General features: G+C 38.2%; 1 protein-coding gene across 3 annotated transcripts in view; it reads right to left on the reverse strand.

The window, feature by feature from the left end:
• Window positions 1–1,045: 1,045 nt before the first annotated feature.
• Window positions 1,046–23,828, reverse strand: part of LOC126183328 (uncharacterized) — a 191,109-nt gene continuing 168,326 nt past the window's right edge. For 2 of the 3 annotated variants that reach the window (XM_049925192.1, XM_049925191.1), the window contains 3 exons: window positions 16,462–16,577; window positions 15,453–16,283; window positions 1,046–4,358 (listed from right to left, as the gene is read on the reverse strand). In XM_049925192.1, coding sequence (XP_049781149.1) covers window positions 4,202–4,358; window positions 15,453–16,283; window positions 16,462–16,577 — 1,104 coding nt within the window. In that variant the 3' untranslated portion in view covers window positions 1,046–4,201. Of the gene's footprint in view, window positions 4,359–14,905; window positions 14,994–15,452; window positions 16,284–16,461; window positions 16,578–23,828 lie in introns of all 3 variants that reach the window. The other variant, XM_049925193.1, reaches the window with a different exon arrangement.

Consider the following 23,828-nt stretch of genomic DNA (forward strand, 5'->3'; position numbering starts at 1 on the left):
CTTTTGGAGAAACAGATGTGCTCCCAACTACCAGAAGGAGGGACGAAGACAGGCAGCCCTGAGGGGCCACTGTAGAAGGTTTAAGTGAGGAGACTTTTGTGGCTGAGGAGGATGATGTCGTCTTGGCGGCAGTGTAAGATGATAGCAATCGAACAGGGTGTAACCTTTCATACTTCAGTTTAGCCTCTCTATAAGTCATCCAGTCTAGGGTATGGTATGCCATAATTTTCCTCTTCTTTTGGAGTACTGTACAGTCCGGCAAGCAGGGGGAGTGATGCTCTCCACAGTTGATACAGGTGGGAGGAGGTGTGCATAGAGTATCTTGAAACTGAAGAATTTATATATAAAAAATGGCAATTTTAGTCTTACCCCTCCCCCACAAAAATTTTTGTGGATGCCCACGAGCTTCGACAGACAGTCTGTAGTAGTGAGTACAGTAAGCCGAGTGGACAGCAGAGCAGACTGATGAACCAACAAGCTGGTGAGAGCCCACTGTATGTGGTATGGCAGGCTGCACTCAACTCACAATCCTGGTAGGTTGAAACAGAACCTTGCACGACTCAATCCTGGTTATTAATCAGTCTGTCTCTAGTGACATACTGGAAGTATAGGGTCTGTTTGAATTTAATCAATCACGTTCACAAATACAACACTGAACAATCATCCATTGATCCATTGTGTGTACATGTTTTTTTTTCCCTTACATCAGTTTATTCTGTTATTGAATTTGAGATTTGGTAATTTCATATTTATGCCACTCACAAATTAAAACACATATTTTGCACATATGTAGTAGTATGACAATACAAAATTATATGACCTGTTGGGCATAATAGCTCAGTTTCAGAAGTTTAATTCTACGCATGACATGGACTCTGTAGTTATTCAAGCAGTCGTTGGCCTTTATTATGTATGTTAATAGACTAATCCATTTTGTTAAGTTGGTATTAAACGTTATTATTCTACTTCTTTAAAGTCTCCAATCCAGGTATGTGTGTTGTACTTAGCATTTGGAGGAAGGTTTATTTAAATATAACACCGAAAGTTTTGCAATTATAGTTTATGAGCATATAGTAGTACAGGATACATTAATGCACATACAGAATTACCACAATGAGCCAATTACTTACGGGATACATCAATGCATTTTCAGCATTAACCAAATACATACAGGGTACATTACTACACTTTCAGAATTACCACAATGAGCCAAGTACTTACAGGATACATTAACACACTTTCAGAGTTAACCATATACGTGCAGGGTACATTAATAAACTTTCAGAATTACCACAATGAGCCAAGTACTTACAGGATACATTAATGCACTTTCAGAATTAACCAAATACGTACAGGGTACATTAATACACTTTGAGAATTACCACAATGAGTCAAGTACATAAAGGATACATTAATGCGCTTTCAGAATTAACCGTATACGTACAGGGTACATTAATACACTTTGAGAATTAACACAATGAGTCAAGTACATAAAGGATACATTAATGCGCTTTCAGAGTTAACCGTATGTGTACGGGGTACATTAATACACTTTCAGAATTACCACAATGAGCCAAGTACTTAAAGGATACATTAATGCGCTTTCAGAGTTAACCGTATGCGTACAGGGTACATTAATACACTTTCAGAATTACCACAATGAGCCAAGTACTTAAAGGATACATTAACGCGCTTTCAGAGTTAACCGTATACGCACAGGGTACATTAATACACTTTCAGAATTACCACAATGAGCCAAGTACTTACAGGATACATTAATGTGCTTTCAGAGTTAACCACATACGTACAGGGTACATTAATACACTTTCAGAATTACCAAAATGAGCCAAGTACTTACAGGATACATTAATGCGCTTTCAGAGTTAACCGTATAGATACAGGGTACATCAATACACTTCCAGAATTACCACAATGAGCCAAGTACTTAAAGGATACATTAATGCGCTTTCAGAGTTAACCGTATGTGTACAGGGTACATTAATACACTTTCAGAATTACCATAATGAGCCAAGTACTTGCAGGATACATTAATGTGCTTTCAGAGTTAACCAAATACGCACAGGATACATTAATACACTTTGAGAATGACCACAATGAGCCAATTACTTACAGGATACATTAATGCGCTTTCAGAATTAACCACATACATACAGGGTACATTAATACACTTTCAGAATTACCACAATGAGCCAATTACTTACAGGATACATTAATACGCTTTTAGAATTAACCACATACGTACAGGGTACATTAATACACTGTCAGAATTACCACAATGAGCCAAGTACTTACAGGATACATTAATGCGCTTTCAGAGTTAACCGTATATGTACAGGGTACATTAATACACTTTCAGAATTACCACAATGAGCCAAGTACTTACAGGATACATTAATGCACTTTCAGAATTAGCCAAATACATACAGGATACATTAATGCACTTTCAGAATTACCACAATGAGACAAGTACTTATAGGATACATTAATACCCTTCCAGAATTACCACAATTAGGCAAACACTTGCAGGGTACATCAATGCACTTTCTGAATTAGCCAAGTATGTAAAGGACACATTAATACACTTTCAGAGTTACCACAATGAGCCAAGTACTTAATAATAAATGACAAAAAATCATATCATAGATAGGAACAGGTAAAGTTTATCTGTATATATTACTTTATATAAAGACAGACATTTCACATTAATAATATATGATCACTACATACATTTAATACTGAAAATTCTCTCTGAACTGTGACCTCTAACTTCAGTACAGAATGTCTTCCAACAAATCACACTTTAAAAGATATTTATGCAGCTTTCCACTTTCCACAGATATAGTCACATCAAGATATGATTAACCTTAAAAAGACAAAAGACGTGGACAGGCAAACAACTCGCACACGTCAGCAGGATTGATCAGACACAAGCGAATTAAGTTTCATTAACAGATATAAGCATAAGATTGTGCAGATACAAAAAGATCATCTTAAAACAAATGACACCCAACTACAACTGACACATTCGACAAGTCTACTACTGGTTAACAATTAAACTGCTTACTTCTCAGCAGTGGTCATACACTGTAATAATAGATTTTACTGCATAGTCCGCTTTAATAAGTTCTTATCTTTATGAGAATTTAGAAAGGCTCCAAATGAGCTCTCATTACTGAGAGGAATACAGGAGAACCCTACGAACTTCCTATTACTCCAAATAATTTCTCAAATTCTGATACTTTTGTTTCCTTGTGGAAAACAAAGTACTCAAGACTGAAGATGGTACCATCAAATGAATTTTGTAAATGTCATGATGAACCCATTACCAGAGGGCTACAGCTTTTCTGGCATGTGGAGGATATATCGTGATAAGGAATTTTAGGTGGGCAGCCTACTCGCATCTCCCCACCTCTTTCACTCACATTGTTTTCTTTCCAAGTGCAGGAGAAAGAAAAAGCAGGCTAGGTGCTTTTTCATATGAAGTTTGTTTGTCAAATTGTATTAGCAGTATCATAGAATGTCAAGTTCATATAACAACTATAAAAGAATGAATAATGTTTCTTTCTTTCTATTTAGGCATTCCAGTATCTTACTTCAACTTTTAGCAAAACATGCTACTTCCTTTTTTCTGACTTTTCAACTTTTGTATATTTTGACCTTTCATCTTGTGTCTATTATATGCTATTTTAAAGACGACACAATCCGAGTGGCAGCACAGAGAGCAATAAAAAAGAAAGAAAGAAAGAAAGAGAACTTCTGTGATGGACACTATATACACTGTTACAAAGATTTAAAACAGGATATTTGAAGTTGGCAACTCCTACATAAGGGTATCTACAGCCAATGAAGAAATAAAATTACAAATTAAACTGGAAAGCTAAGCACACAGAACAGAAGAAATCAAGATCATGTTTGCTATACAAAAGAAAAATTCATTATCGAGCACAGCAAAATGGGTATAATGAGGAAAGGTTATTGAAGCAGTATATTTCAGGACTGAAACAGCAGAACAAGGGTACCAGACATAATGCTGCCCAATTAGCCAAGAAACATACAACCAAAACTTGGACAAAGAAGAAAATATGTACAGCCACATCTGTAATGCAGTTATCACTCTAAATAGCCAATTATGTAATATGAAATGGTACCTATTCTAACTGACATCAACAAATGGTAAGTCTCACTGTGATGCAGGCTTCACCGGCAGTGTGTCCTTGTGGTTCTCTGTGTTACAGACATTTTGGGCACCACTGTGTTGTGCGCGTGTATCAGCCGCACGCCTCCTGTAACGACCTTTGCGCAAGGCTACAGCTCGGCGCTCAAGTGCTTGCATTAACCTGAAACAGAGTGCCCATTAATAGTTCAGTACAATGAGAAATATATGAGAATTAAGGAGAGAGAAAATTGCTTTTTATGTTTGTAGAAGTCTTTAAAGCTTGCAGAACACGGAATTTTCTTGATTTGTTACCTTTGAAAGAACACAGTTTTTTCTCATGGCAGAGAATAAGAAAGAAATTTTCAGGTAAAAAAATAATTGCACACATCTTTTGTGTTTTTATGCTTAAAGAATGATAGTAAATTTGGAAAGCCCATGACATATTTCTGCTTTGAACAGCAGTTTAATGATTTCCAAACTACACACTCCTATGAACAAATTATCATGTATTCTTTGACGTATAAAAACACCACAACATAATATGATATGCCAGAAATAACAAACCATTATATCCATCACTGTCATAACCATGGATGACTTGACAAATGGCACTTGTAGAATGGTGTTTAATGAACCTAAAACCCTTCTGCCAAATATTCTAAGCAAGGTAACGTGTGTTAGTTCCCAATGTCACTTTCTTAGAATATTAGGCACAACTAAGGAATGTGGTTGAAGTTATTTAACTTTCGAGTTCCTCTTTTACAAAATATCATCATCTTGTTGAAATTTATCTTCTGTTCATCTGTCCAGGTTCTACTGACTCTGTTCTTGGATTATCTGCAAGCTGGTAAGTCTCAAGTGTTAAAGCCAGATCTTTCCTTTAGCATTACAGTAGTGTCAATTTCCTGAAGATATCTGCCAGTTTCAAGTAGTCCATTGTTCTTTGTCTTTCTGGGAGTATCAGAGATTTTCTAGAAATATTGATGGAATTTCAGAGATCTCCTTTCAATCAAAATTCCACCTAGACAGAGCCAAAAGTTTTCTTACAATTTTTATTTCTAGCTTTTCTATATTTCAAATTCTACCCCAAAGTATCAAGGTTTCCAATGCCTAATTATTGTGTTGTAGTGGCTTAGTTTTATGTTCCACGACATTAATTTTTTTTGTCATATCTGTTTGAAGTGATTCTGATGGATTTTTATTTATTTATTTTATAGTTTCTTTCTTTCTTTGCTTCACAATTTAATCTTGAATGTTGGCAGATTTGCCCTACGTGACTGAATGTATTATGATGATGATGATGATTGTACGGTTGCTGATGAACGTGCAGTTGAGCGCCCCCCACATCAAAGTTCCAATTTTTACACAATCCAATTTTTACGCAATCCAATCTAGCCACTATAATGAATGATGATGATGATGAAATGGTGAGGACAACACAAACACCCAGTCCCCGGGCAGAGAAAATCCTCAATCCGGCCGGGAATTGAACCTGAGATCCCGTGATCCAGAGGCAGCAACACTAGCCACTAGACTAAGAGCTGTGGACTGAATGTACGAACATGCATTGTCTTGCTGAAGTGAGTAGCTACAAGTTGCCCCTCAATGTATCAACAATTCCTCCCACATACTGAGTTTTTATGCGTGAGATTTAGACTCCACTTTTGGCTGTAATTTCCAGAAGTTTTTCCTACAGAGTTAATCACTTTTTTCCTATCGTTGAAGACAACTGCTAGGTCATCTGAGAAGGCCACAGGTAGCAAATGAAATTTATTTTCATGCAGTCTGCCAACAGTTTTTCTTTTTATGATCCCCCCACGCACAGGCTCTGATTACTTTTCTTCAATCAAGAATGAACAACTGAGGATAGTCCAGATCCCTGTGAGATGACTCCTTTAACATCAACAGTTTCAGACATTTCACCTAGAATAACTTCTGACACAGAGTTATTTAACATTTGTTTGATCCTATCTGCCATTTTACTATCAACTTTAAATTCTTCTAAAGTGGTGAATACTGATGGCTGCCTAACAAATCATATGCTCTTTTGAAGTCTTTAGAGGTGATCACTGTTTGTCTGTGTTTGTGGATTTGTAACATGCTTCCGAGTTTGAAAATTCACAGGATCTGCTTTTCTTGAAAACTGTTCAGTATTCCAAAATTACATGATCTGTTTGTATCTTGATTAAGGCTTGGAAATCCCACTCAAGTTTGTTTTGTCCCCTTTCTTGTGTAAAATGGTGGGCCAGGACACACTGCCAATAGAAAGGATTTTTAAACTGAGCCAGACATCTGTAAGAATTGCATGAACTTTCAAAGCAATGTTTTCTAAACATTTGCCACATTTCAGTGGTAATGCCACATTTCCCTAGAGTACTGTTATTTTTGAACTGATGGATCACTCACTCAACTTCTTGCAATTTGGAGGAGATTCTGGTTTGGTTCAGGTTTTGCACACGTATTTCGGTCTTTGGAAGATTAATAGTTTTCTTTATTATGTATTTCCAGAATGCCATTCATGTGTTTAAAACACGAGTTTACATGCCTCATAATTTGCCATTTCTTCTTTAAATATTCTGCATAAGTATTGTCTAATTTTTTCTTGTTTTTTTTTTTTTTCAATTTGTGTCAGTCCATATTGACTGTAATGTTATTTTTCTGTTGCGATAATCTTTTGTTTCTGTATTTTTGTGAACACATGCAGCTTTTGTGTGCTGCTGTCAGAATTTCGCTTTTGCCAAGTTTTTGTTCCAGTTATATGGCTTTACATCATGTGTCACTCCACAGCTTACTTTTGTGTTTCCTTGGAAGCATGCCAATGTTTTAAAAAAAATTTTGAATGTGTATAAAATTCTAACCACCTGCTAGTATTTTGACATTGGATATTTACAATGAAAGTGCCTTAGTTTTGTTTAAGAGACTGTGGGTCACTTTGAGGGTTTTGGCTCATTATGGATTAGGGACTGTTATAACAGAAAAATAAAAATTTGGTGTTATAGATTGGTACATTAAACAATTAATACAAAAACCACACTTATTACCAATGTGATAAGCCATGCTCATCATAAATGCATACTGGAGAATGCAAGAGTTGTTTGAGTGTCTTCTATGTCATCATATATACATACCAACACCATTATGCACACTGGGTTATGTAGCTATCGATTATATGTTTGAAGCCACAGCATACTGTTGATGAAGTGTCTGTAACTGTAGTCAAACATTAATTACTGGTTAATTCACCATGATACAGTTAAAATAAATGGTGACAGTTACATGTGAAAGAAACCTGAGAAATGTAGATAAATCACACTTTGGTGAGATAGTCACAACTTAAAAGAAAGCTGAAGAACAACAAGAGACAGATGTCAACAGTGAAGGACTAAAGTAATAGTTACTGTTGTGCTGCTGTTATATGACATACAGCACCACTTCTTCACAGTATAAAACATGTAGTAGTATGAGCCAACTGTAAGGTCAGCAAATTATACAAGGGGAATTCAATAGGTAAGTTACACATTATTGTGCAGGCCAAGTAATTTGTACTAAATGCCGTACTACATTTAAGTGACACAGATACATGGCAATATTTTACAATACAGTCACTAAGTCTCTGTAAATAATGTTCAAAATGTTCTACCAATTGTTTAATTCCTCAATAATTTATGTCTGCTCCTTGCTCACGGAACCATTTAAAATCCACTGTGAAAGTGCCCTCATCGTCAGAAAATCTGTGATCGTTCCAAATCAGTTCCTTGCCTGCCTGGATATTTTCATCTGTGGTTGATGTCAATGGCCTCCTGTTGCAATCAGCATCAATAATGTCTATGCAGCCTTAGTCAAATTGTTGACACCATTTCACTACAGCCGGATGAGACATTGCGTTTGGATCATATACCTTCAGAATTTAACAGTGAATCTGTGTGCAATTTAGATGTTCTGCCCACAAGAACTGTATTTTTCCGGTTACTTCAACTTGGAGCACTTTTCCAGATGCCACCCTATGTCATTCGCACACTGTGATGCACCTGTTACACCCAGTACAGCAGAACTCTCTCTGCAGGAAACTCAGGACATGTACTCTCTTCTGTCAATGTGCCAGTCTTGACGTGCAGTGGTCTTAGCATGAGACAATATGCATAACTAACTATTTGAAGTCCCCTCATAGTTGCTTTTGCAGCAATGGATGCAAAGGATCAAATGTCTTAAGAAATCAAGAGTTTCAGCTACTACTGGTTTTTGAATCTAGAAAAGAGAAAATTTCAAGAATTTCCACAGGTTATTAAAAGTGAGTACTCACTTGACATGAATATGAAACAAGGCCAACTAATTTGAAATAAAAAATTAGGCATCAAATACTTAGAATAAATATCACAGAAATGCCTGCAAGAAGCAGCATGGCAAATCACATTTGCAAGGCTTATATAATGAACTTATTAAATAAACTATTAGTTCCAGTAGAAAACAAATCTCCTACAATATTTTTTCTTAACATAGTACAGAATCTCTTTTCACTTGTAATGGGTTCTCGTAATGCCTATCGACACAACCCTTTAAAAGAAAGGTCCGTGGAGTTGCACAGACATCCTACAATCACTACCCCCACCTTGCTGCTGCCTGGAACAGAAGCCAAGTCTATATTCATGCAAGAAAGCACATTACATTGCCAATAACCACTGAGGTGTTCACTCACAGGGGCACTTCCAAGTGGCAAAGATATCTGCAGCTGAGCTCTTCACAGCTCCGACAATTCACTGACAATGTGATTTTGAGGTCACGCAAGTGTTTTAATTGAACAATACTAACTGAAGCTGTGGCTTTTCAACATCAGAAGTAATGATTATCATAACAGCAATAAACATGTTATAGCAGTAAACAAATTATGCTGTATGTTAAGCAGTGTAGGCCACAGACAGGCAATAGTGGAAGGAAAAAAAAAATCTTGTGTTCATAGTACAATAGAGAAAGACATCCACTGAGACCTCACACAGAAGTGGTGCTGGTAGTGAGGATGTTTGCATACCGGAAGTACAATTTTTTCACAGACTTCGAGTGACCAGTGCCATGGAACCTTAAAGTAGTCGATAACTTCCCAAGAGTAGTAATTGTTTTTCTCGTCAGATTCCCTGCTTCATTAATTTCCATTGTATCATGTGCAGTAAGATCAATAAATCGTTCCCCACCATTAAATATTTTCGAAATGAGTATTCCTATTCTAAAAGAAGTTATTTTTGAAAAACTGTCTAGCTTCCCCTCTTCTTCCATCTGCTTATCCACTTTTTCATCCACGACTGTTTTCTTCTTTTTGTGTTATTCACCGCCAAGGAATATCACACAGTGGCCACACAGAAAGCAAGAATTACCAATTTCCTTTTTGCACTCGACACCATGACGGCTTGCTCTCTGCAAATGCAATAGTGCCTTCTAAAGTGCACTTTGTGGTGCTTCTAACCACATGCAATTTTTTCCAGTCAGTTTAGCACATGCTTTAATGAACGTGTACATGGATACTTATGTAACCAGGTTACACAAAGTCTGCTACCACTGTTATCTGACCTCTAAAACGTAAAGTGGTAAGAGAACACAGCATGAATGAATTTCATGTTGTATCCACAATTGAAAAATCAGTTTACCTCCAAAGCAATGAAATAATGAAATTGCTGTGGCCAAATTTTCTTGTCCTTTTGTTATATAGTGTCATCTTAGATTAAAACTTATCATTCTAACATAATCTTGTATCAACCAAGATAAAATTCACAGGCAAATTTCAAGTATCAGTTACATTTCAAAAGATAAATGGCTATAACTCACAGATGTGCATCAGTAAGCCATGCACAGTACCTTTAAATGCTATGGAATTATGGTGAAAGCAACTACAAACATGTGAGTACAGAGCCACATTGCTTGCATTACTTCTTAACATACCATAGTAACATGTTTTTAAATACAGGTGTCATGATGAAAATTTTAAGATCCTAGATCAGGCTGTTCCAACCAAGCTCTCGGGAGCCGAAGCACTCTGGAGCACTCACTGCAGCAGCTTGGAGCCCACGTGGAGGAGGAAAGCGAACTCACTGCACCCTGGCCACATGTAGCTGCAACTGACGCAACAATCCGTGTTCAATGACAGCTATGACTAGCTGCGGGAGCCCTGTACCTCTACTGGAGGATACCTTTCTATTTATTGAGAGGGATGGTCGTGCGCAGTGTCTTGTATGTCAAAGTATTTAATTATGAGAAGAGGTACAATATACAACAACATTATTCACATCTTCACGCAGCGCACTACGATCAGGTAGAAGGCGTTGCACGCAGAGAACTGGTAGCCAGGCTTAAGAACGACATACCAGGAGACGTAAGTTTAAAAACGGTTTCTTAATACAGAGAGTATCAAAACATGCAACATAGTTCGTGTTCTGTAATGCATTTATAATTTTCAGGTGAATGAGAGCGGAGAAAACACTACTGAATCTGCAATTCGAGCAAGCTATAGGGTCACTCACATCATTGCGACGAGTGGCACGCTGTTTTATGGTGGGACCACTCGTAAAATCGTGCATGGTAGCAGTTGCAGAATGTTTGCTTCCAAGGGAAGTGCAGGCAACTGAAGGGGTTTGCCTGTCGAAGCAAACAATGTCTCGTTGAATCCTGGATATGGCAGTGGATTTAGAGACAGCTCAGGAAAACGGTGGAGAGCTATGTTGCATTTTCTCTAGCGCTTGACGAAAGCACCCAACATATCGGACTGTGCTCAGCTTGCAATCTTTGTGCGTGGTGTCAACATGGAGCTGCAAGTAACTCAAGAACTCTTGGATGTGGTACCACTCAATTACACCGCAACAGGACATGACATTTTTGAAGCTGTTTGTGAATCAGTGGACAATATTAATTTGCCGTGGGATAAGCTCCATTTTGTAGCGACAGACGGTGCACCACAAATGATCGGGTGTCACCAAGGTTTTGCTTCTTGTTTGAAAAATGAACTCAGGGACGAATTCAGGAAATACATTTTGACTCTTCATTGTTTTATTCACCAAGAGGCACTGTGTACTGAAACAGTAGAGCTAGGTGGTGTAATGAAGGATGTCGTGAAGTGTGTGAATTTTGTGCGGCGTCACGGTATGAATCATCGCCAATTCGAAGGATTCCTGAATGGAAGCAGAATATGGGGATATACCTTACCACAATACAGTTCGTTGGCTGAGTCGGGGAAAAGTTCTTGATGTTTTCTTTGCCATTCGTGAGGAAATATCCCTTTTTCTCAAAATGAAAAGGGGAGAAATGCGTTGTCTGAAAGATATAAAATGGATATCAGACCTGGCGTTCCTATCTGACATAACTATGCATCTAAATAATTTAAATCTGTCATTGTAGGGCAAAGGGCAGCTAATCGTTGACATGCACGACTAGATCAAAGTGTTCATGGAAAAGTTACATTTATTTGAGAGGCAGATGAGTAATGGACATTTAACGTTCTTCAATTGTCTTGCTTCTTTAAAACTACCTGAAGGTACTACTTTCAGCAATTACCAAGCAAAATTAAAGCAGCTCATCACGTCATTTGAAACACGATTCCGAGACCTCACTAGTTTGGAAATGGAACTTAAGGTGTTCAGCACTCTATTTTCAGTTTCCCCCGATGACTTGTCATCGTCACTTCAATTGGAGATTATTGATTTCCAAAATTCAACTTTGTTGAAAGAGAGGTACTACAACATATTGAATTTGTCATGATGGTATCATTCATCACAGCAAAAAACATTTCCCAAGCTTCACAACAATACCGTTCAGATCATGTGCATGTTTGGATCTATGTATTGTTGTGAGCGCTTTTCTCAGCAATGAAAAGAGTAAAAAGTGAGGAACAATCATTTCTTCAGGATGCAACAATGAAGGCCATCCTCCGCATTAACGCTGTGAACACTTTGACGCCAGATATTTCTGATCTTGTAATGAAAACAAAATGTCAAGCTACAGAGGCCCAATAAATTTAGTATTCAATTTCTTGTAAAACAGTTGTTTCTTATTTACTTCCTAAACATCGTATTTCCTGGTGTAGCATGTCACCATAGCTTAGCAGCTAAGAGAATGAGGTTGTCGATCTTGTAAGACGCAGCTGGCACATCAAAACGCTTGCCTTGCCGCCTGCCTCAGCCAGCCGTGCCACGTGGCGGGGTGCTGGCCCACTTGAATGGTCACAGCGAGCGACACGGCTCACAACAGAGCCGACAAGCTGGAACAGCCTGTCCTAGATACATAGCAATGGAAGAAGCACTTTCACACAATGGTTTGTTTGTGCTTTGTTAAGTGAATTACATTAATCTAAAAGCCTTGAGAATTTCCAACAGGCTTCAGGAAATGTCCTATGTAATGTGAATCTTTTGGTGGCTTCTGTAATTACACAGAGGCAACACTTCACTGGAAGGCAAGGAGAGTAATGAGTAATCTATCAAAGTACCACAGGAATCTGTTATCACTGAGGAGAAAATGGTTTCAGAGAACAACAAAGCAACACTTTAGGGCTTTGAACTGACAATAAAGATTGTTCCACTGGCCAAAACCAAAAATTCTACATGACTGGCTAAGAAACATTTCATATCTGTCAATTCTTCACAGTTTTAATACATTAAAAAATGGTGTTAACTTTCTCCTTGGAAAGTAGTCATGTTGCAACTCTAGTCCTGGAGGAACAAAGTACTTTGATTGTTCACTGCTAAACAATGTTATCCCTATCAAGAGTTTTTGACAAATGTCAAGAATGGTACTGAAGTGTGGGGGATGAACCAGCATAATTAAAATATATCTGTACATATAGTAAACCAACTGTTCCATTCCTAGAGACTACAGAATTAACTATCCTTAGAGTACTGACCTGTCCCCATGTGATTGTTTCTGAAATGGAAAATCATGTATGTGGAAGAAGATTCATAATCTCTGAAGACAAGGTTAATGTTTAAAAAAGTGACCTTAAAGTATTTGAACAAAATTTATGTAGAAACTGTATCCAAATCTGACATATACTGCAAAGTGACCGTTTCATGGCAAGCACTCAAAATTGTTTTATAATCTTCATTTTTAGTTCTCTCAACATTTTAAATGTTCTTTCGATGCTATTATGAATGATAATATAGTTAACACCATCAATAAGATCTTTACAGTGTATTAAGACTGACCCTCCAATTAGACTATATACAAATTGGTAAGTGGCCTATTTCAAATGATTCCAACTCAGTTACATAAAATTAGTGATTGTCGTCACTACATATCACGTAAAAACTAGAATACCTCTGAACTCCTGGTGACATAAGATTTCAGACAAGCCAATACGATACATTTAGTACTGTAATATAAACTAGGCAGATGAATCACCTCAGTTACAAGAATTTAATCCTGCAGATGAGCAAAGGTATAATGGCTCAGTGAACTGAATTATTCTGCCCAACATCAAAACATATAAGGAATGCCTTCCACACGGTACATAATAAACACTACTGACAGCTGGCGGCTCCATAAAAATTAGATATTATTTCAATGTAGAATGTTTTGATAATATTTCGACAGTACAATCATTTGTGAGTAATCTGATGATGCAAGTAATGACATTTATGAAAGGATGATGCAAAAATATGATTTGTGTGAAACAGCCAAGAAAGCAGAGGAACCACCACTACTGTACCAGCAATAAACTACAAAAGTTACAGAGATTACACTTCACATGGAAGTACATTCAACACGCAAAGAACCACACCAAATAGAACTTCACCTGGTTACTGCACAAGTAGAGACGTATATTTTCAGGTTTATTCAGTTAGGTCTCTCTTTCAACTTATTTGCTTTGCAAGTTTAACTACTTGGCATATCTTCTTCACACTGCATACTGTTAGTACCAAAAAAGAAATGGACATACACCTTTAGAGAAACAAAATGCAAATGATAATGTTCTACATGCATGCTGTTTGGTCCACCGTAAGGTAACATATACCTCCCATTGCTCAATAATGTTCCCACCTTTTGCATTTACTGTCTACACAGGTTTTTATAGTAGGGACTGCCATTTAAATCAAAATATTTGTGTAATGAATTTGTTTCTGCTTCAGAGCAATTATTTTCCTCTTGTGAAATTCCCAACTAGCTGCTTGAATCCACATTCCCGAGTATTCTACAGGGTTTGTTTTAAGTGACACTGCCTGCAATAATATGCAAATACTTTCAGATCATCAGTAATCTTATTTTCTAAATAAAAAGTGTCCCTCGAGCTACTGTATCACAATCACCCTTGTATATAAGGTTTCTATTTCGATCTCTTTCTAAGATACCATTCATGTTTCTAGTGAGTAACAGCATACTAATAAGGTCCTTTGTGGAAAGCTATTTATTTGTTTCTTTCATGAGTATGTTAACATGCAGGGTATTCAGTAAAATGGGTGAAAAAGAGTCGGTATACCAAGTGAAACACATGCAGATGAAAACCAATGCTGTTAGAGAGCTGTGCAAAAGGTTAAGACTAGTCCACATTAATCAAGGCACCATAATATTGCAGATAGGAAGGCTATAGGGTAACCAACCAATCACTTGAGAGTAGTTCAGATTAAACAACTAGATAGTGTTTAAAGCAGATGACATGTAACAGTGTAAATCTATTTTCACTTCATTTATTCCAAGACAATGTGAAGAAGAATGAAGATGAGAAATGGTCAAAACGTTGCTATATAAGATTGGTGCATCTACCTCAGTGACTCATGGATGTGAAGAATCAGGGAGCACTGGTCACTGGAACTTTTCTGCTGGATCTGGGCACTGCAGTCTACAGCTGGTTCTGTAAGCATTTAAGAGTCATCTGTGACTTAACTGTGATGCAGTTTTGTACTTAAAGGAATTCATCAATCTGATACCAGGTTTCGTTTCACAACCTTTTAAAACGATTATAATGTACAGTCTAGATGCAAAATTCATCTGCACACAGTTGCCTTCTAGTGCAGGAAATTACTCCACCACACAATGAAAGGAATTATCAGAAGGTACAGAGTTGTCAATTAAGATGCACAGGGCTCCTACCATTCTTTATTCAACAGTGAATGAGTTATACTCTTATGATATTGTATAAGCACTTGTAATGATGGGAATGGCTTAATGGACAAGAATGTACAAATCTCAATATGAATTCAAGCCTGCATGGATTTGTTGGACCAAGTTTCAGACGTTCTGACACTGGAGATGCTGTCCACACACCCTACATTTACACAAAAACTCGTAAGTGAACAATGAATTTACTTACATTTCATAAGGATCTGTTGTCACTGGTTCCTTTTCTTCTTCAGTTGGTGGATTTCCCCCAACACTTGAGGAGCTAACTGGGCCATTGCCACGTGGCACACGTGCATCAGGTGCTCTTGTCTGTTTCACCCGGGGGTCAGTTTCTCTGTGTTGTCCATTAGCTGGTTCTGTGTTATGGTGTGGTCTACTGGATCCACTAGTGATTTTGGATGGTGGAGTGCACGAACTACCTTGTGTACGTGCATTAGCAGGTTCTGTGGTACGATGTGGTCTAACAGAACCATTAGTGATCTTAGGTGATGGAGTGCATGAACTACCTTGTGTACGTGCACCTGATTCAGTAGCATTCAGCTGTGGCACTTGGGGTGCTGTGGTGGTCTCAGCATGTTTGCAAGATTTCTGCTGATGTGACCGGTCAACAACTGCAATAACGCCTTCCTCTATCAGTGTCTCAACTGACATCTTGCAAAGTTCTTCAATTCGTTCCTGTACAGGTACAATCAAATACAATTCACCAGGCTCTTCATCACAACAGTGATCCTGAGGCAATGGCATACCAGAATTTTCCTGGCGTTTACCATCCATTACTCCTTTTTGTGCTGCTTGCTGAGAATCCCGAACCATTTCATGGCGTCTTGTTCTCTTTGGTTTTGGCCCACAGTCAGCACAAACCAGAATAGTACTTTCTGCAGCACGAAGAATCTTATCCAGCTGTTCTGCTTTTATGTCTCTCACACTACTACAGTAATGAGTACTCAAGTGAGAATTTCCCAGCTCTCGTTTCCCACTGTTGTCACGGTTTTCTTCTTTATTGCGATCCTTACCTGCAAAGCTGATGACAGGAAAAGAATACACAATCATTAACAACAGATTTTCTCCATCAATGAGGAAATTTAACATGTAAAAAGATCTCACAAAAAGAGAAACATCACAAAATCTACTTATACTGTCATATATTCCAGATTTAAGCCGCCAAACCCAGTATGGGCTCATTCAAATATCATTCATACCTGTGGCTTTGCTGCTTTCCTTTCCGTTCTACACCTCTTCGGCCTGATGGCATAGTATTCTTTGATGAACTGGACTTAAGGGCATCAGATTCCTTGGCAATGGCTCCAGATGAAGCCTGCAGGAAGAGCTTAATAAATTATTAAAATCTTAACTGTCACAATGACAAATTGTTTATAAAAGGAGCACAGAATTATTTGCCTCCCTCCTCCCAGGTTTTTGAAACTTTGTAACTACACTTTTGTGGGATACCTGGGTGTCTAACTTGATGCACCTGACGAATCATGTTTTTTCGGCATTTCTGTGATGCTCTCCCAGGAGTCAAACAAACTCATGATCACTCTTATCGCTCATCTTTGTATACATCTAATATCCCCCGTTAGTCCACACAAATAAAAAATGTTCAAATGTGTGTGAATTCCTAAGGGACCAAATTGCTGAGGTCATCTGTCCCTACACTTACACACTACTTAAACTAACTTGTGCTAAGAACAACACACACACCCAAGCCTGAGGGAGGACTCAAACCTATGATGGGAGTGCACACAAGTGCACAATATTCTAACATGGGGTGAACAAATGTTTTGCAAGTAGCATTCTTTGTAGACTGGATTTTCTCAGTTTACTGCCAGTCATCAACAAAGCGTACAACACCTATCACTAGCATACCTTAGCAAAAGATCTGGCAAAGAACCTGAGAAAATACTGGTTCTATGTTAAATAGCTAAGTGGGTGTAAAGCATCCATCCATCCAGTCACTTATTGACCAGTCTGGTGTTGCAGTTAAAGATAGCAAAACAAATGCCAAAGTTTTAAATTTTGCATTTAAGAAATCGTTCACACTGGTGAATTGTGCAAACATACCATTGTCTTACCATCAAACAGAGTCTCATAAGTCGCAAGCAACTGGAAAAAAAGCACAGGTGTCTCCTTTATATAAGGACAAAAGAACAGATCTGCAAAACTACAGGCCAATACCTCTAATATTAGTTTGTCGTAGAATCCTTTAACATATTCTCAGATGAAATATAAAAAAGTTTCTTGAGACCGAGAAGCATATGTGCATGAATCAGCATGGGTTTAGAAAGCTTCATTTGTGTGAAACTCTGCTTGCTCTTTTCTCATGTGACACACTGCAAACTATGGATGAAGGTCAATATGCAGATTCCATAGTTCTACAATTCCGGTAAGCTTTTGACATGATTCCCTACTGCAGACCATTAATGAAGGTATGAATATATGGAATAGGTTCCCAGATATGTGAATGGCTTTAAGACTTCTTAAGTAATGTTGTCCTTGATGTTGAGTGTTCATCAGAGGCAAGGGTCTCTTCAGGAGTGCATCAGGGAAGTGTGACAGTACCGCTATTATTCTCTATACATGTAAATGATTTGGCTGACAGAGCGGGCAGCAATCTGCAGTTGTTTGCTCATGATGCTGTGGTATATGGGAAGGTGCCAAAGTTGAAAGACTCTAGGATGGCACAAGATAATTTCGACAAAATTTGTAGTTGGTGTAATGAATGGCAGCTAGCTCTACATGTACAAAATTGTAGGTTAATGCTGATGAGTAGGAAAAAGAAATCTGTAACATTTGGATACAGCATTAGTAGTGTCATGCTCGACACAGTCATGTCATTTATATATGTGGGAATAATGTTGCAAAGCGATATGAAATGGAACGAGCATGTGAGGATTGTGGTAGGAAAGGCAAAGGACTGATTTTGGTTTATTGGGAGAATTTTGGGAAAGTGTGGTTTACCTGTAAAGGAGACTGCATGTAAGACACTAGTGTGACCTACTCTCGAGTACTTCTCAAGTAACTGGGATCTGTACCTGGTTGGATCGAAGGAAGACATCGAAGCAATTCAGAGATGGGCTGCGAGATTTGTTACCAGTAGGTTCGAAAAACATGGCATTGTTACATAGATGTGTCGGGAACTTGAATGTGAATCACTGGAGGGAAGTGATGTCCTTTCCAAGGAACAATGATGAGAAAAATTAGAGAACCAGCATTTGAAGCTGACTGCAGAACAGTTCTACTGCCACCAACATATGTCTTGGGTGAGGACTGCAAAGATAAGAGGAATTAAGGGGAAAATGCAGGCGTATAGACAGTTGTTTTTCCCTCACTCTATTTTCGAGTGGAACAGGAAAGTAAATGACCAGTCATGGTACAGGGTACACTCTACCACACACTGTGCAGTGGGGCTTGTGGAGTATGTATGCAGATGTAGAATTAACTGAAATCCGTCACCTGCTTTAGTTACAACTGAGCTGCTGTGATCACTCCATTTCATATCCCCACAAACTGTTACTCCCCGGTATTTGTATGAGTTGACTGATTCCAAATGTGGCAAACTGCTATTGTAGTCATAGGGCATTGCTTTTCTGCATTTTGTGAAGTGCACAGATTTACATTTCTGTACATTTAAAGCAAGTTTCCAATCTTATCAAGATCTGATTGGATATTTTTGCAGCTTTTTCCAGGCAGTAATTCATTATAGGTAATTGTATCATCTTTGAAAGTCTGAAGTGACCATAACAGTGTCGGCCATATTATTAATGTACAACATGAACAACAATGCTCCGAATACCTTTCTCTGGGGCATGCCTGAAGTTATTGCAACTTCTGTTGATGCCTCTCCATCCAAGATAACATGCTGTCTCCGCCCTACCAAGAAATTCTTAATTAAGTTTTAAGTGACACTACATTTAACCATACTTTTGTTAATAAACAATGGCGTGGTACCAAGTCAAGCAGTTTCTGGAAGTATTGTCAGGTGCTTTCATTTGGTCAGTATTGAATCATACTGCAGGCTTGAGATGGTAGTCATATTAGGACATTCATCAGTATTTTCACTGCCCGTGCTGGTTATGAACATATGCACCAGATAACCTGTACAGAGTCTTGCTTCTGAACCAATAGTAATGTGACAAAGCATGTCATACTGCAGGATGTCTATGTGACATCACTAGAAGGCAAAAGCCTCAGTCAGAGACATATGAAACTGCACGCTACAAATGACAAATTATCAACATCAAAAATCATATTTTCAATCACACACGAAACAGTAACAATAGCAGTTCAAGCACCTAAATCACTTCCAAATGATGGACTAATGATTACTACCATTAATTAGAACTTTTAACATATGAGAATTTCTGAGATAAAAAGTGAATGTGAAGCAGACAAATGGCAACTGTGCTGCAAGTGGAAATTCCTGGAAAGATATCCACTGGCTGCAGAGACCAATAGCAGGTGGTGTATTTTGAAATATTATTTCCAATCTGATCTCTATGTTGCTATCTTCTTCACTCAATAACCTAACACTTTACACAATTGCACCACAAATAAGTTGCCTCATGTCATCAGATTTTGAAGATATCTCATTATGCCAACATTTGGGAGCCCAAAGAACACAATCCCCACAGGTCACCCCTGTTATACTGGCAATTCCCTCCCAACCCGCATCAGTGCCAACAGTGCCTGACCTGAGCTGTCATAGGTTATGGCGTTTGGCAGCAATGCCCTGTTCCAAAGTTCACAATGACAGATGAAAACAATTGAATAATATATGTTGCCAAGTTAAAACTGACAACACTCTCATTAACACTTTATAAAAGGAACAAAGCACTGATAAAAACCTATAACATACCCAAGACATGCACTGTATAAAAATAGTAGGGGAAGTTCTGGTAGAATGTAAGCATTGTATATGTATATGTAAGACCCAACCAAAGACACCTACTACCAGCTGAAAATGACAGTGAGTAGCACCTTGTGCAGCTGCGATGGAGAATACAATTATTTTCAAGTTATACCAGAGACATACATACATGAGCAGCTAAATGAGAGAAACTATTTTAAACAGGGGGCATTCCAAAGAGGATAATTTGATGTGTGGAAGTGTCCCATCCATTAGGTACACACTTCATCTCCAAGACTGTGTAGTCACTAAGTTTTCCATATGCCTCTGTATCAACATATCAAGGGTGCATCATGAGTATCACACTTCAATGAAAACTGTCATTGTCAGAGTCAGCTATTGTGAAAATCAACATGTTGATCCTTTTTAATTCTATCCACTGGCGATGAGCCGTAGCATTCAGAATGACCACTTCACATATGCACCTCTCTCTGCTCATCATACATCATATGTCTCAAAGATTAATTTGGACATTGAAACAATGCTAATGGATGCTCAAAGAATGGAAAAAGTTTGCCTTGACTGATTACAAGATGGAACTGTTACACAAGACAAACTGCTGCTCTTGGCACACCATTGTCGACCATCACTGAGTACTATAAGAACAACTGCCCGCTTACAGAATTCCACAAGTGACCTGTATCTTCATTAAGAAAATGTGTCACCCATTTGCTACCTTAATGTTTGAGGAGTCTCCACTGACATGAGGGTTTTTGTGGCCTCTCTGGATGTCGCAGTTTACCCAACCTAAATCCTACTGAGCACACCTGTGATGCCACTGAGTGAGATGTATGCACCAGGACCAAGCTGTGACCAATCTCCGAGACCTGCACGTAGCAATTGAGCTGTCATGGTCCAGGGTGGCTACCAAACATTTTCTTTCTCTCATGAAGTCCATGCCTTGACACATATATCTAGACAACACAGTTAAAAGGGACACTATAGGCTATCACACGTGTGTCTCCAATTCAACTGCTCATGAATATATGTAGATTGTTGGTCACTGAAAAAAAATGGGATACTTGATAACACAATTAAAAAAAAAACCACACAAAAATATGTTTGTATATTCAAAATTACTACGGCCAAAACTTTTATCCTTTTCCTTTGCCGAAGTCATGCCCCACCATTATACAAGGGTCTAGTGATTCTGTAATAAGACATTTTTTACAGCTTGGAGTTATGGGTCCCACACCTTACACTCTTCCTGAAAAATTTAGTTTTTTTTTTTTTTTTTTTAAGGATTAGCCACCTATGAAGGTTGGCTTCTCTATACTTCTAGAGCCCTCCTTGCCCTGTGATATGGGACACACTTTATCTGGTTTCTCTCCCAAGGCTTGTCTGATTTAGGTGGCCCCGCCGGTAGCTCTGCTACTGCTGGCATAACCCTTAGCTTCCTTGATACACATAAGCCCGCCCGCCTGACACTGAAGGCATCCCCATTACAGTCGGAGGAAGGCAATGGCAAACCACCTCCGCTAGGACCTTGCCTAGTACAGCGCTGCGGGTCTCTCGCATTGTCCCCATTGATCTGACAAGGTGTATGGGACTTCATCATCATCATCATCATCATCATCAATAATTTGTCAAGACCCATTATCTTAAGGAACAATCTGTCAGGGGTGAAATAAATTACTTAGGAAAATTCATGCCAAAAAATGCCAATCATCTATCTGCTCAACATGTGGTATGAGAAGTGAGGCCTGTGTCTCAGGGCAGGAAATTAAGGGTACAACCTGAGCCTACCTTGCATTCTCTTGAAGTCACTCACCTGGGTGGAACTTGATAGTGTGTGCAAATTCAAGGCAGTAGACTATAATTATCCTCAGCTCTGCCTACACTACAGACACACTTTCATCAAGTTGTTATTCCTCTTACACATTTTTCTTCCATTTCCGTTTCCTACTGTACACCTGGTACACTGAGCAGTTTTCCATACCTATAGCAATTTCTTTTTCTTTTCACAATCTGAGATTTATTTCCATGTTAAAATTTATGTTATCATCCTTCGCATCTACTTGTTACAGTTTATGGCTTATATATATGAAATTTATTGATTGATGAACAGAGCAGCCAAAGCAGTAGACAAAGCATCTCTAAAATTTTTCACAAGGCACATACAATCTTTTATTGACACTATTAAAATTCTGTTTGTTAACAACTTTAAACTCTGAATGACTCACTCCACTGATAGGACACAAGAAAGAAAAATGGGAGGCTATTCCATTTCTGAATATATGTTGCTAGAAAGACATAATTTTATTGTAAAATACATGAAGGGAATGTGTACTAAAAACCATTTTGAAGACTGCCTCAATTCAGTCAGGCAGTTAATGAAGGCTGCTTCTGTGTTTATTATTATTATAACTACATTCTTTACACAGTTTCATACGGTGCCTTTTTTCTTGCTCAGTGCTGCTGTAGATACCTTGGACTTGTAATTGCGCATAGGCTGACTTAGGTGCCTAACATCTGTCGAATTGCTGCAGCTACTGAACTGTATTCAAAGTGTTCAGTGCCATTATTAGACTGTTGAAACATGAATGGATATACTTGCAATTACTGTAGTGCAATATAGCAAACATCTGAAAAACAAGGCTCTGAAATTAATGTTCAATATTTGCAATTTCATCACTTCCAGGATTACAAATTCAGGACGCATATTCTTAAACACCACAACGTACCTGAAAATAATATGTTACATCCAGTGTGCAAATATAAGTGTGCAAAGCGATGTTAAACAAGTCACCAATACTCTCTTCACAAAGAGCTCATAGCTCATGAAATTATTGAGTTTTCCAACACAAACAAATTTTAAATGTGGAAACTTAGAACAGAAAGTCAATCAATGAATCAGTTCATCTGCACCATGAGCAACACGTCAGAGTCAAAACCAACAGTTCCAAATTAGTCTTTTTCTACCTTTGTGTTGGTGTTCACAAATACAGAGGAACAAGTAAGTGTCAAACCAGTTTCTGCGTAGTAACAATATTGGTGCTTACTACCTAGCTGGCATCGAGATTACATATCATTCAACTGGTAAAATTACTGTGGCATTCTGAATGACATATGTTCGCCATTAGACAGATATAAACTTCTTAAATTTTTTAAGAGAAGTCAGAGAGAAAAATCACTAGAAAATTTATGATCAAAATTCCTTCCAGAGACATCCTTTTCTCTGTGAGGGACTCCATTACAAAAGACAAACTGCTGTCCAGCAAAGATCTCTACAATACATCAAGAGACTATAAACTCAAGTCTGAGGCAGCAACACATTCAAATGACAGCACTAGTGCAAAACTATGCTACAAGAGATGCAAGAAGTGGGTTCAATGGAACAGCTTCACAAACTTTGGAAATCAAAATTAGAAAATTTTCCATAGCAGCACAAAGAAGATTTCATAGTGACCATGATGAATGGGGCTCAGTTTGAAATGTTGCCTCAGTACAGTACTTGCATGCAAAGTGTACAAAGATCAAATGCCTATGGCTATGAGCTAACAATTCTTGTACTGGTCAACATTGCCACGGTTTCCCTTGTGCTTTCATGTTTATGAACAAAGGTGATCTTCCCATTATAGAAATATTTTTAACAATTGTAAAGGATGCTCTGGGAAGTCCTCCGAAGTAAAACGTATTTATGCTCAACGTGGCAGAAGT

Source organism: Schistocerca cancellata, chromosome 4 (assembly GCF_023864275.1).
Source record: "Schistocerca cancellata isolate TAMUIC-IGC-003103 chromosome 4, iqSchCanc2.1, whole genome shotgun sequence".
Taxonomy (NCBI): domain Eukaryota; kingdom Metazoa; phylum Arthropoda; class Insecta; order Orthoptera; family Acrididae; genus Schistocerca; species Schistocerca cancellata.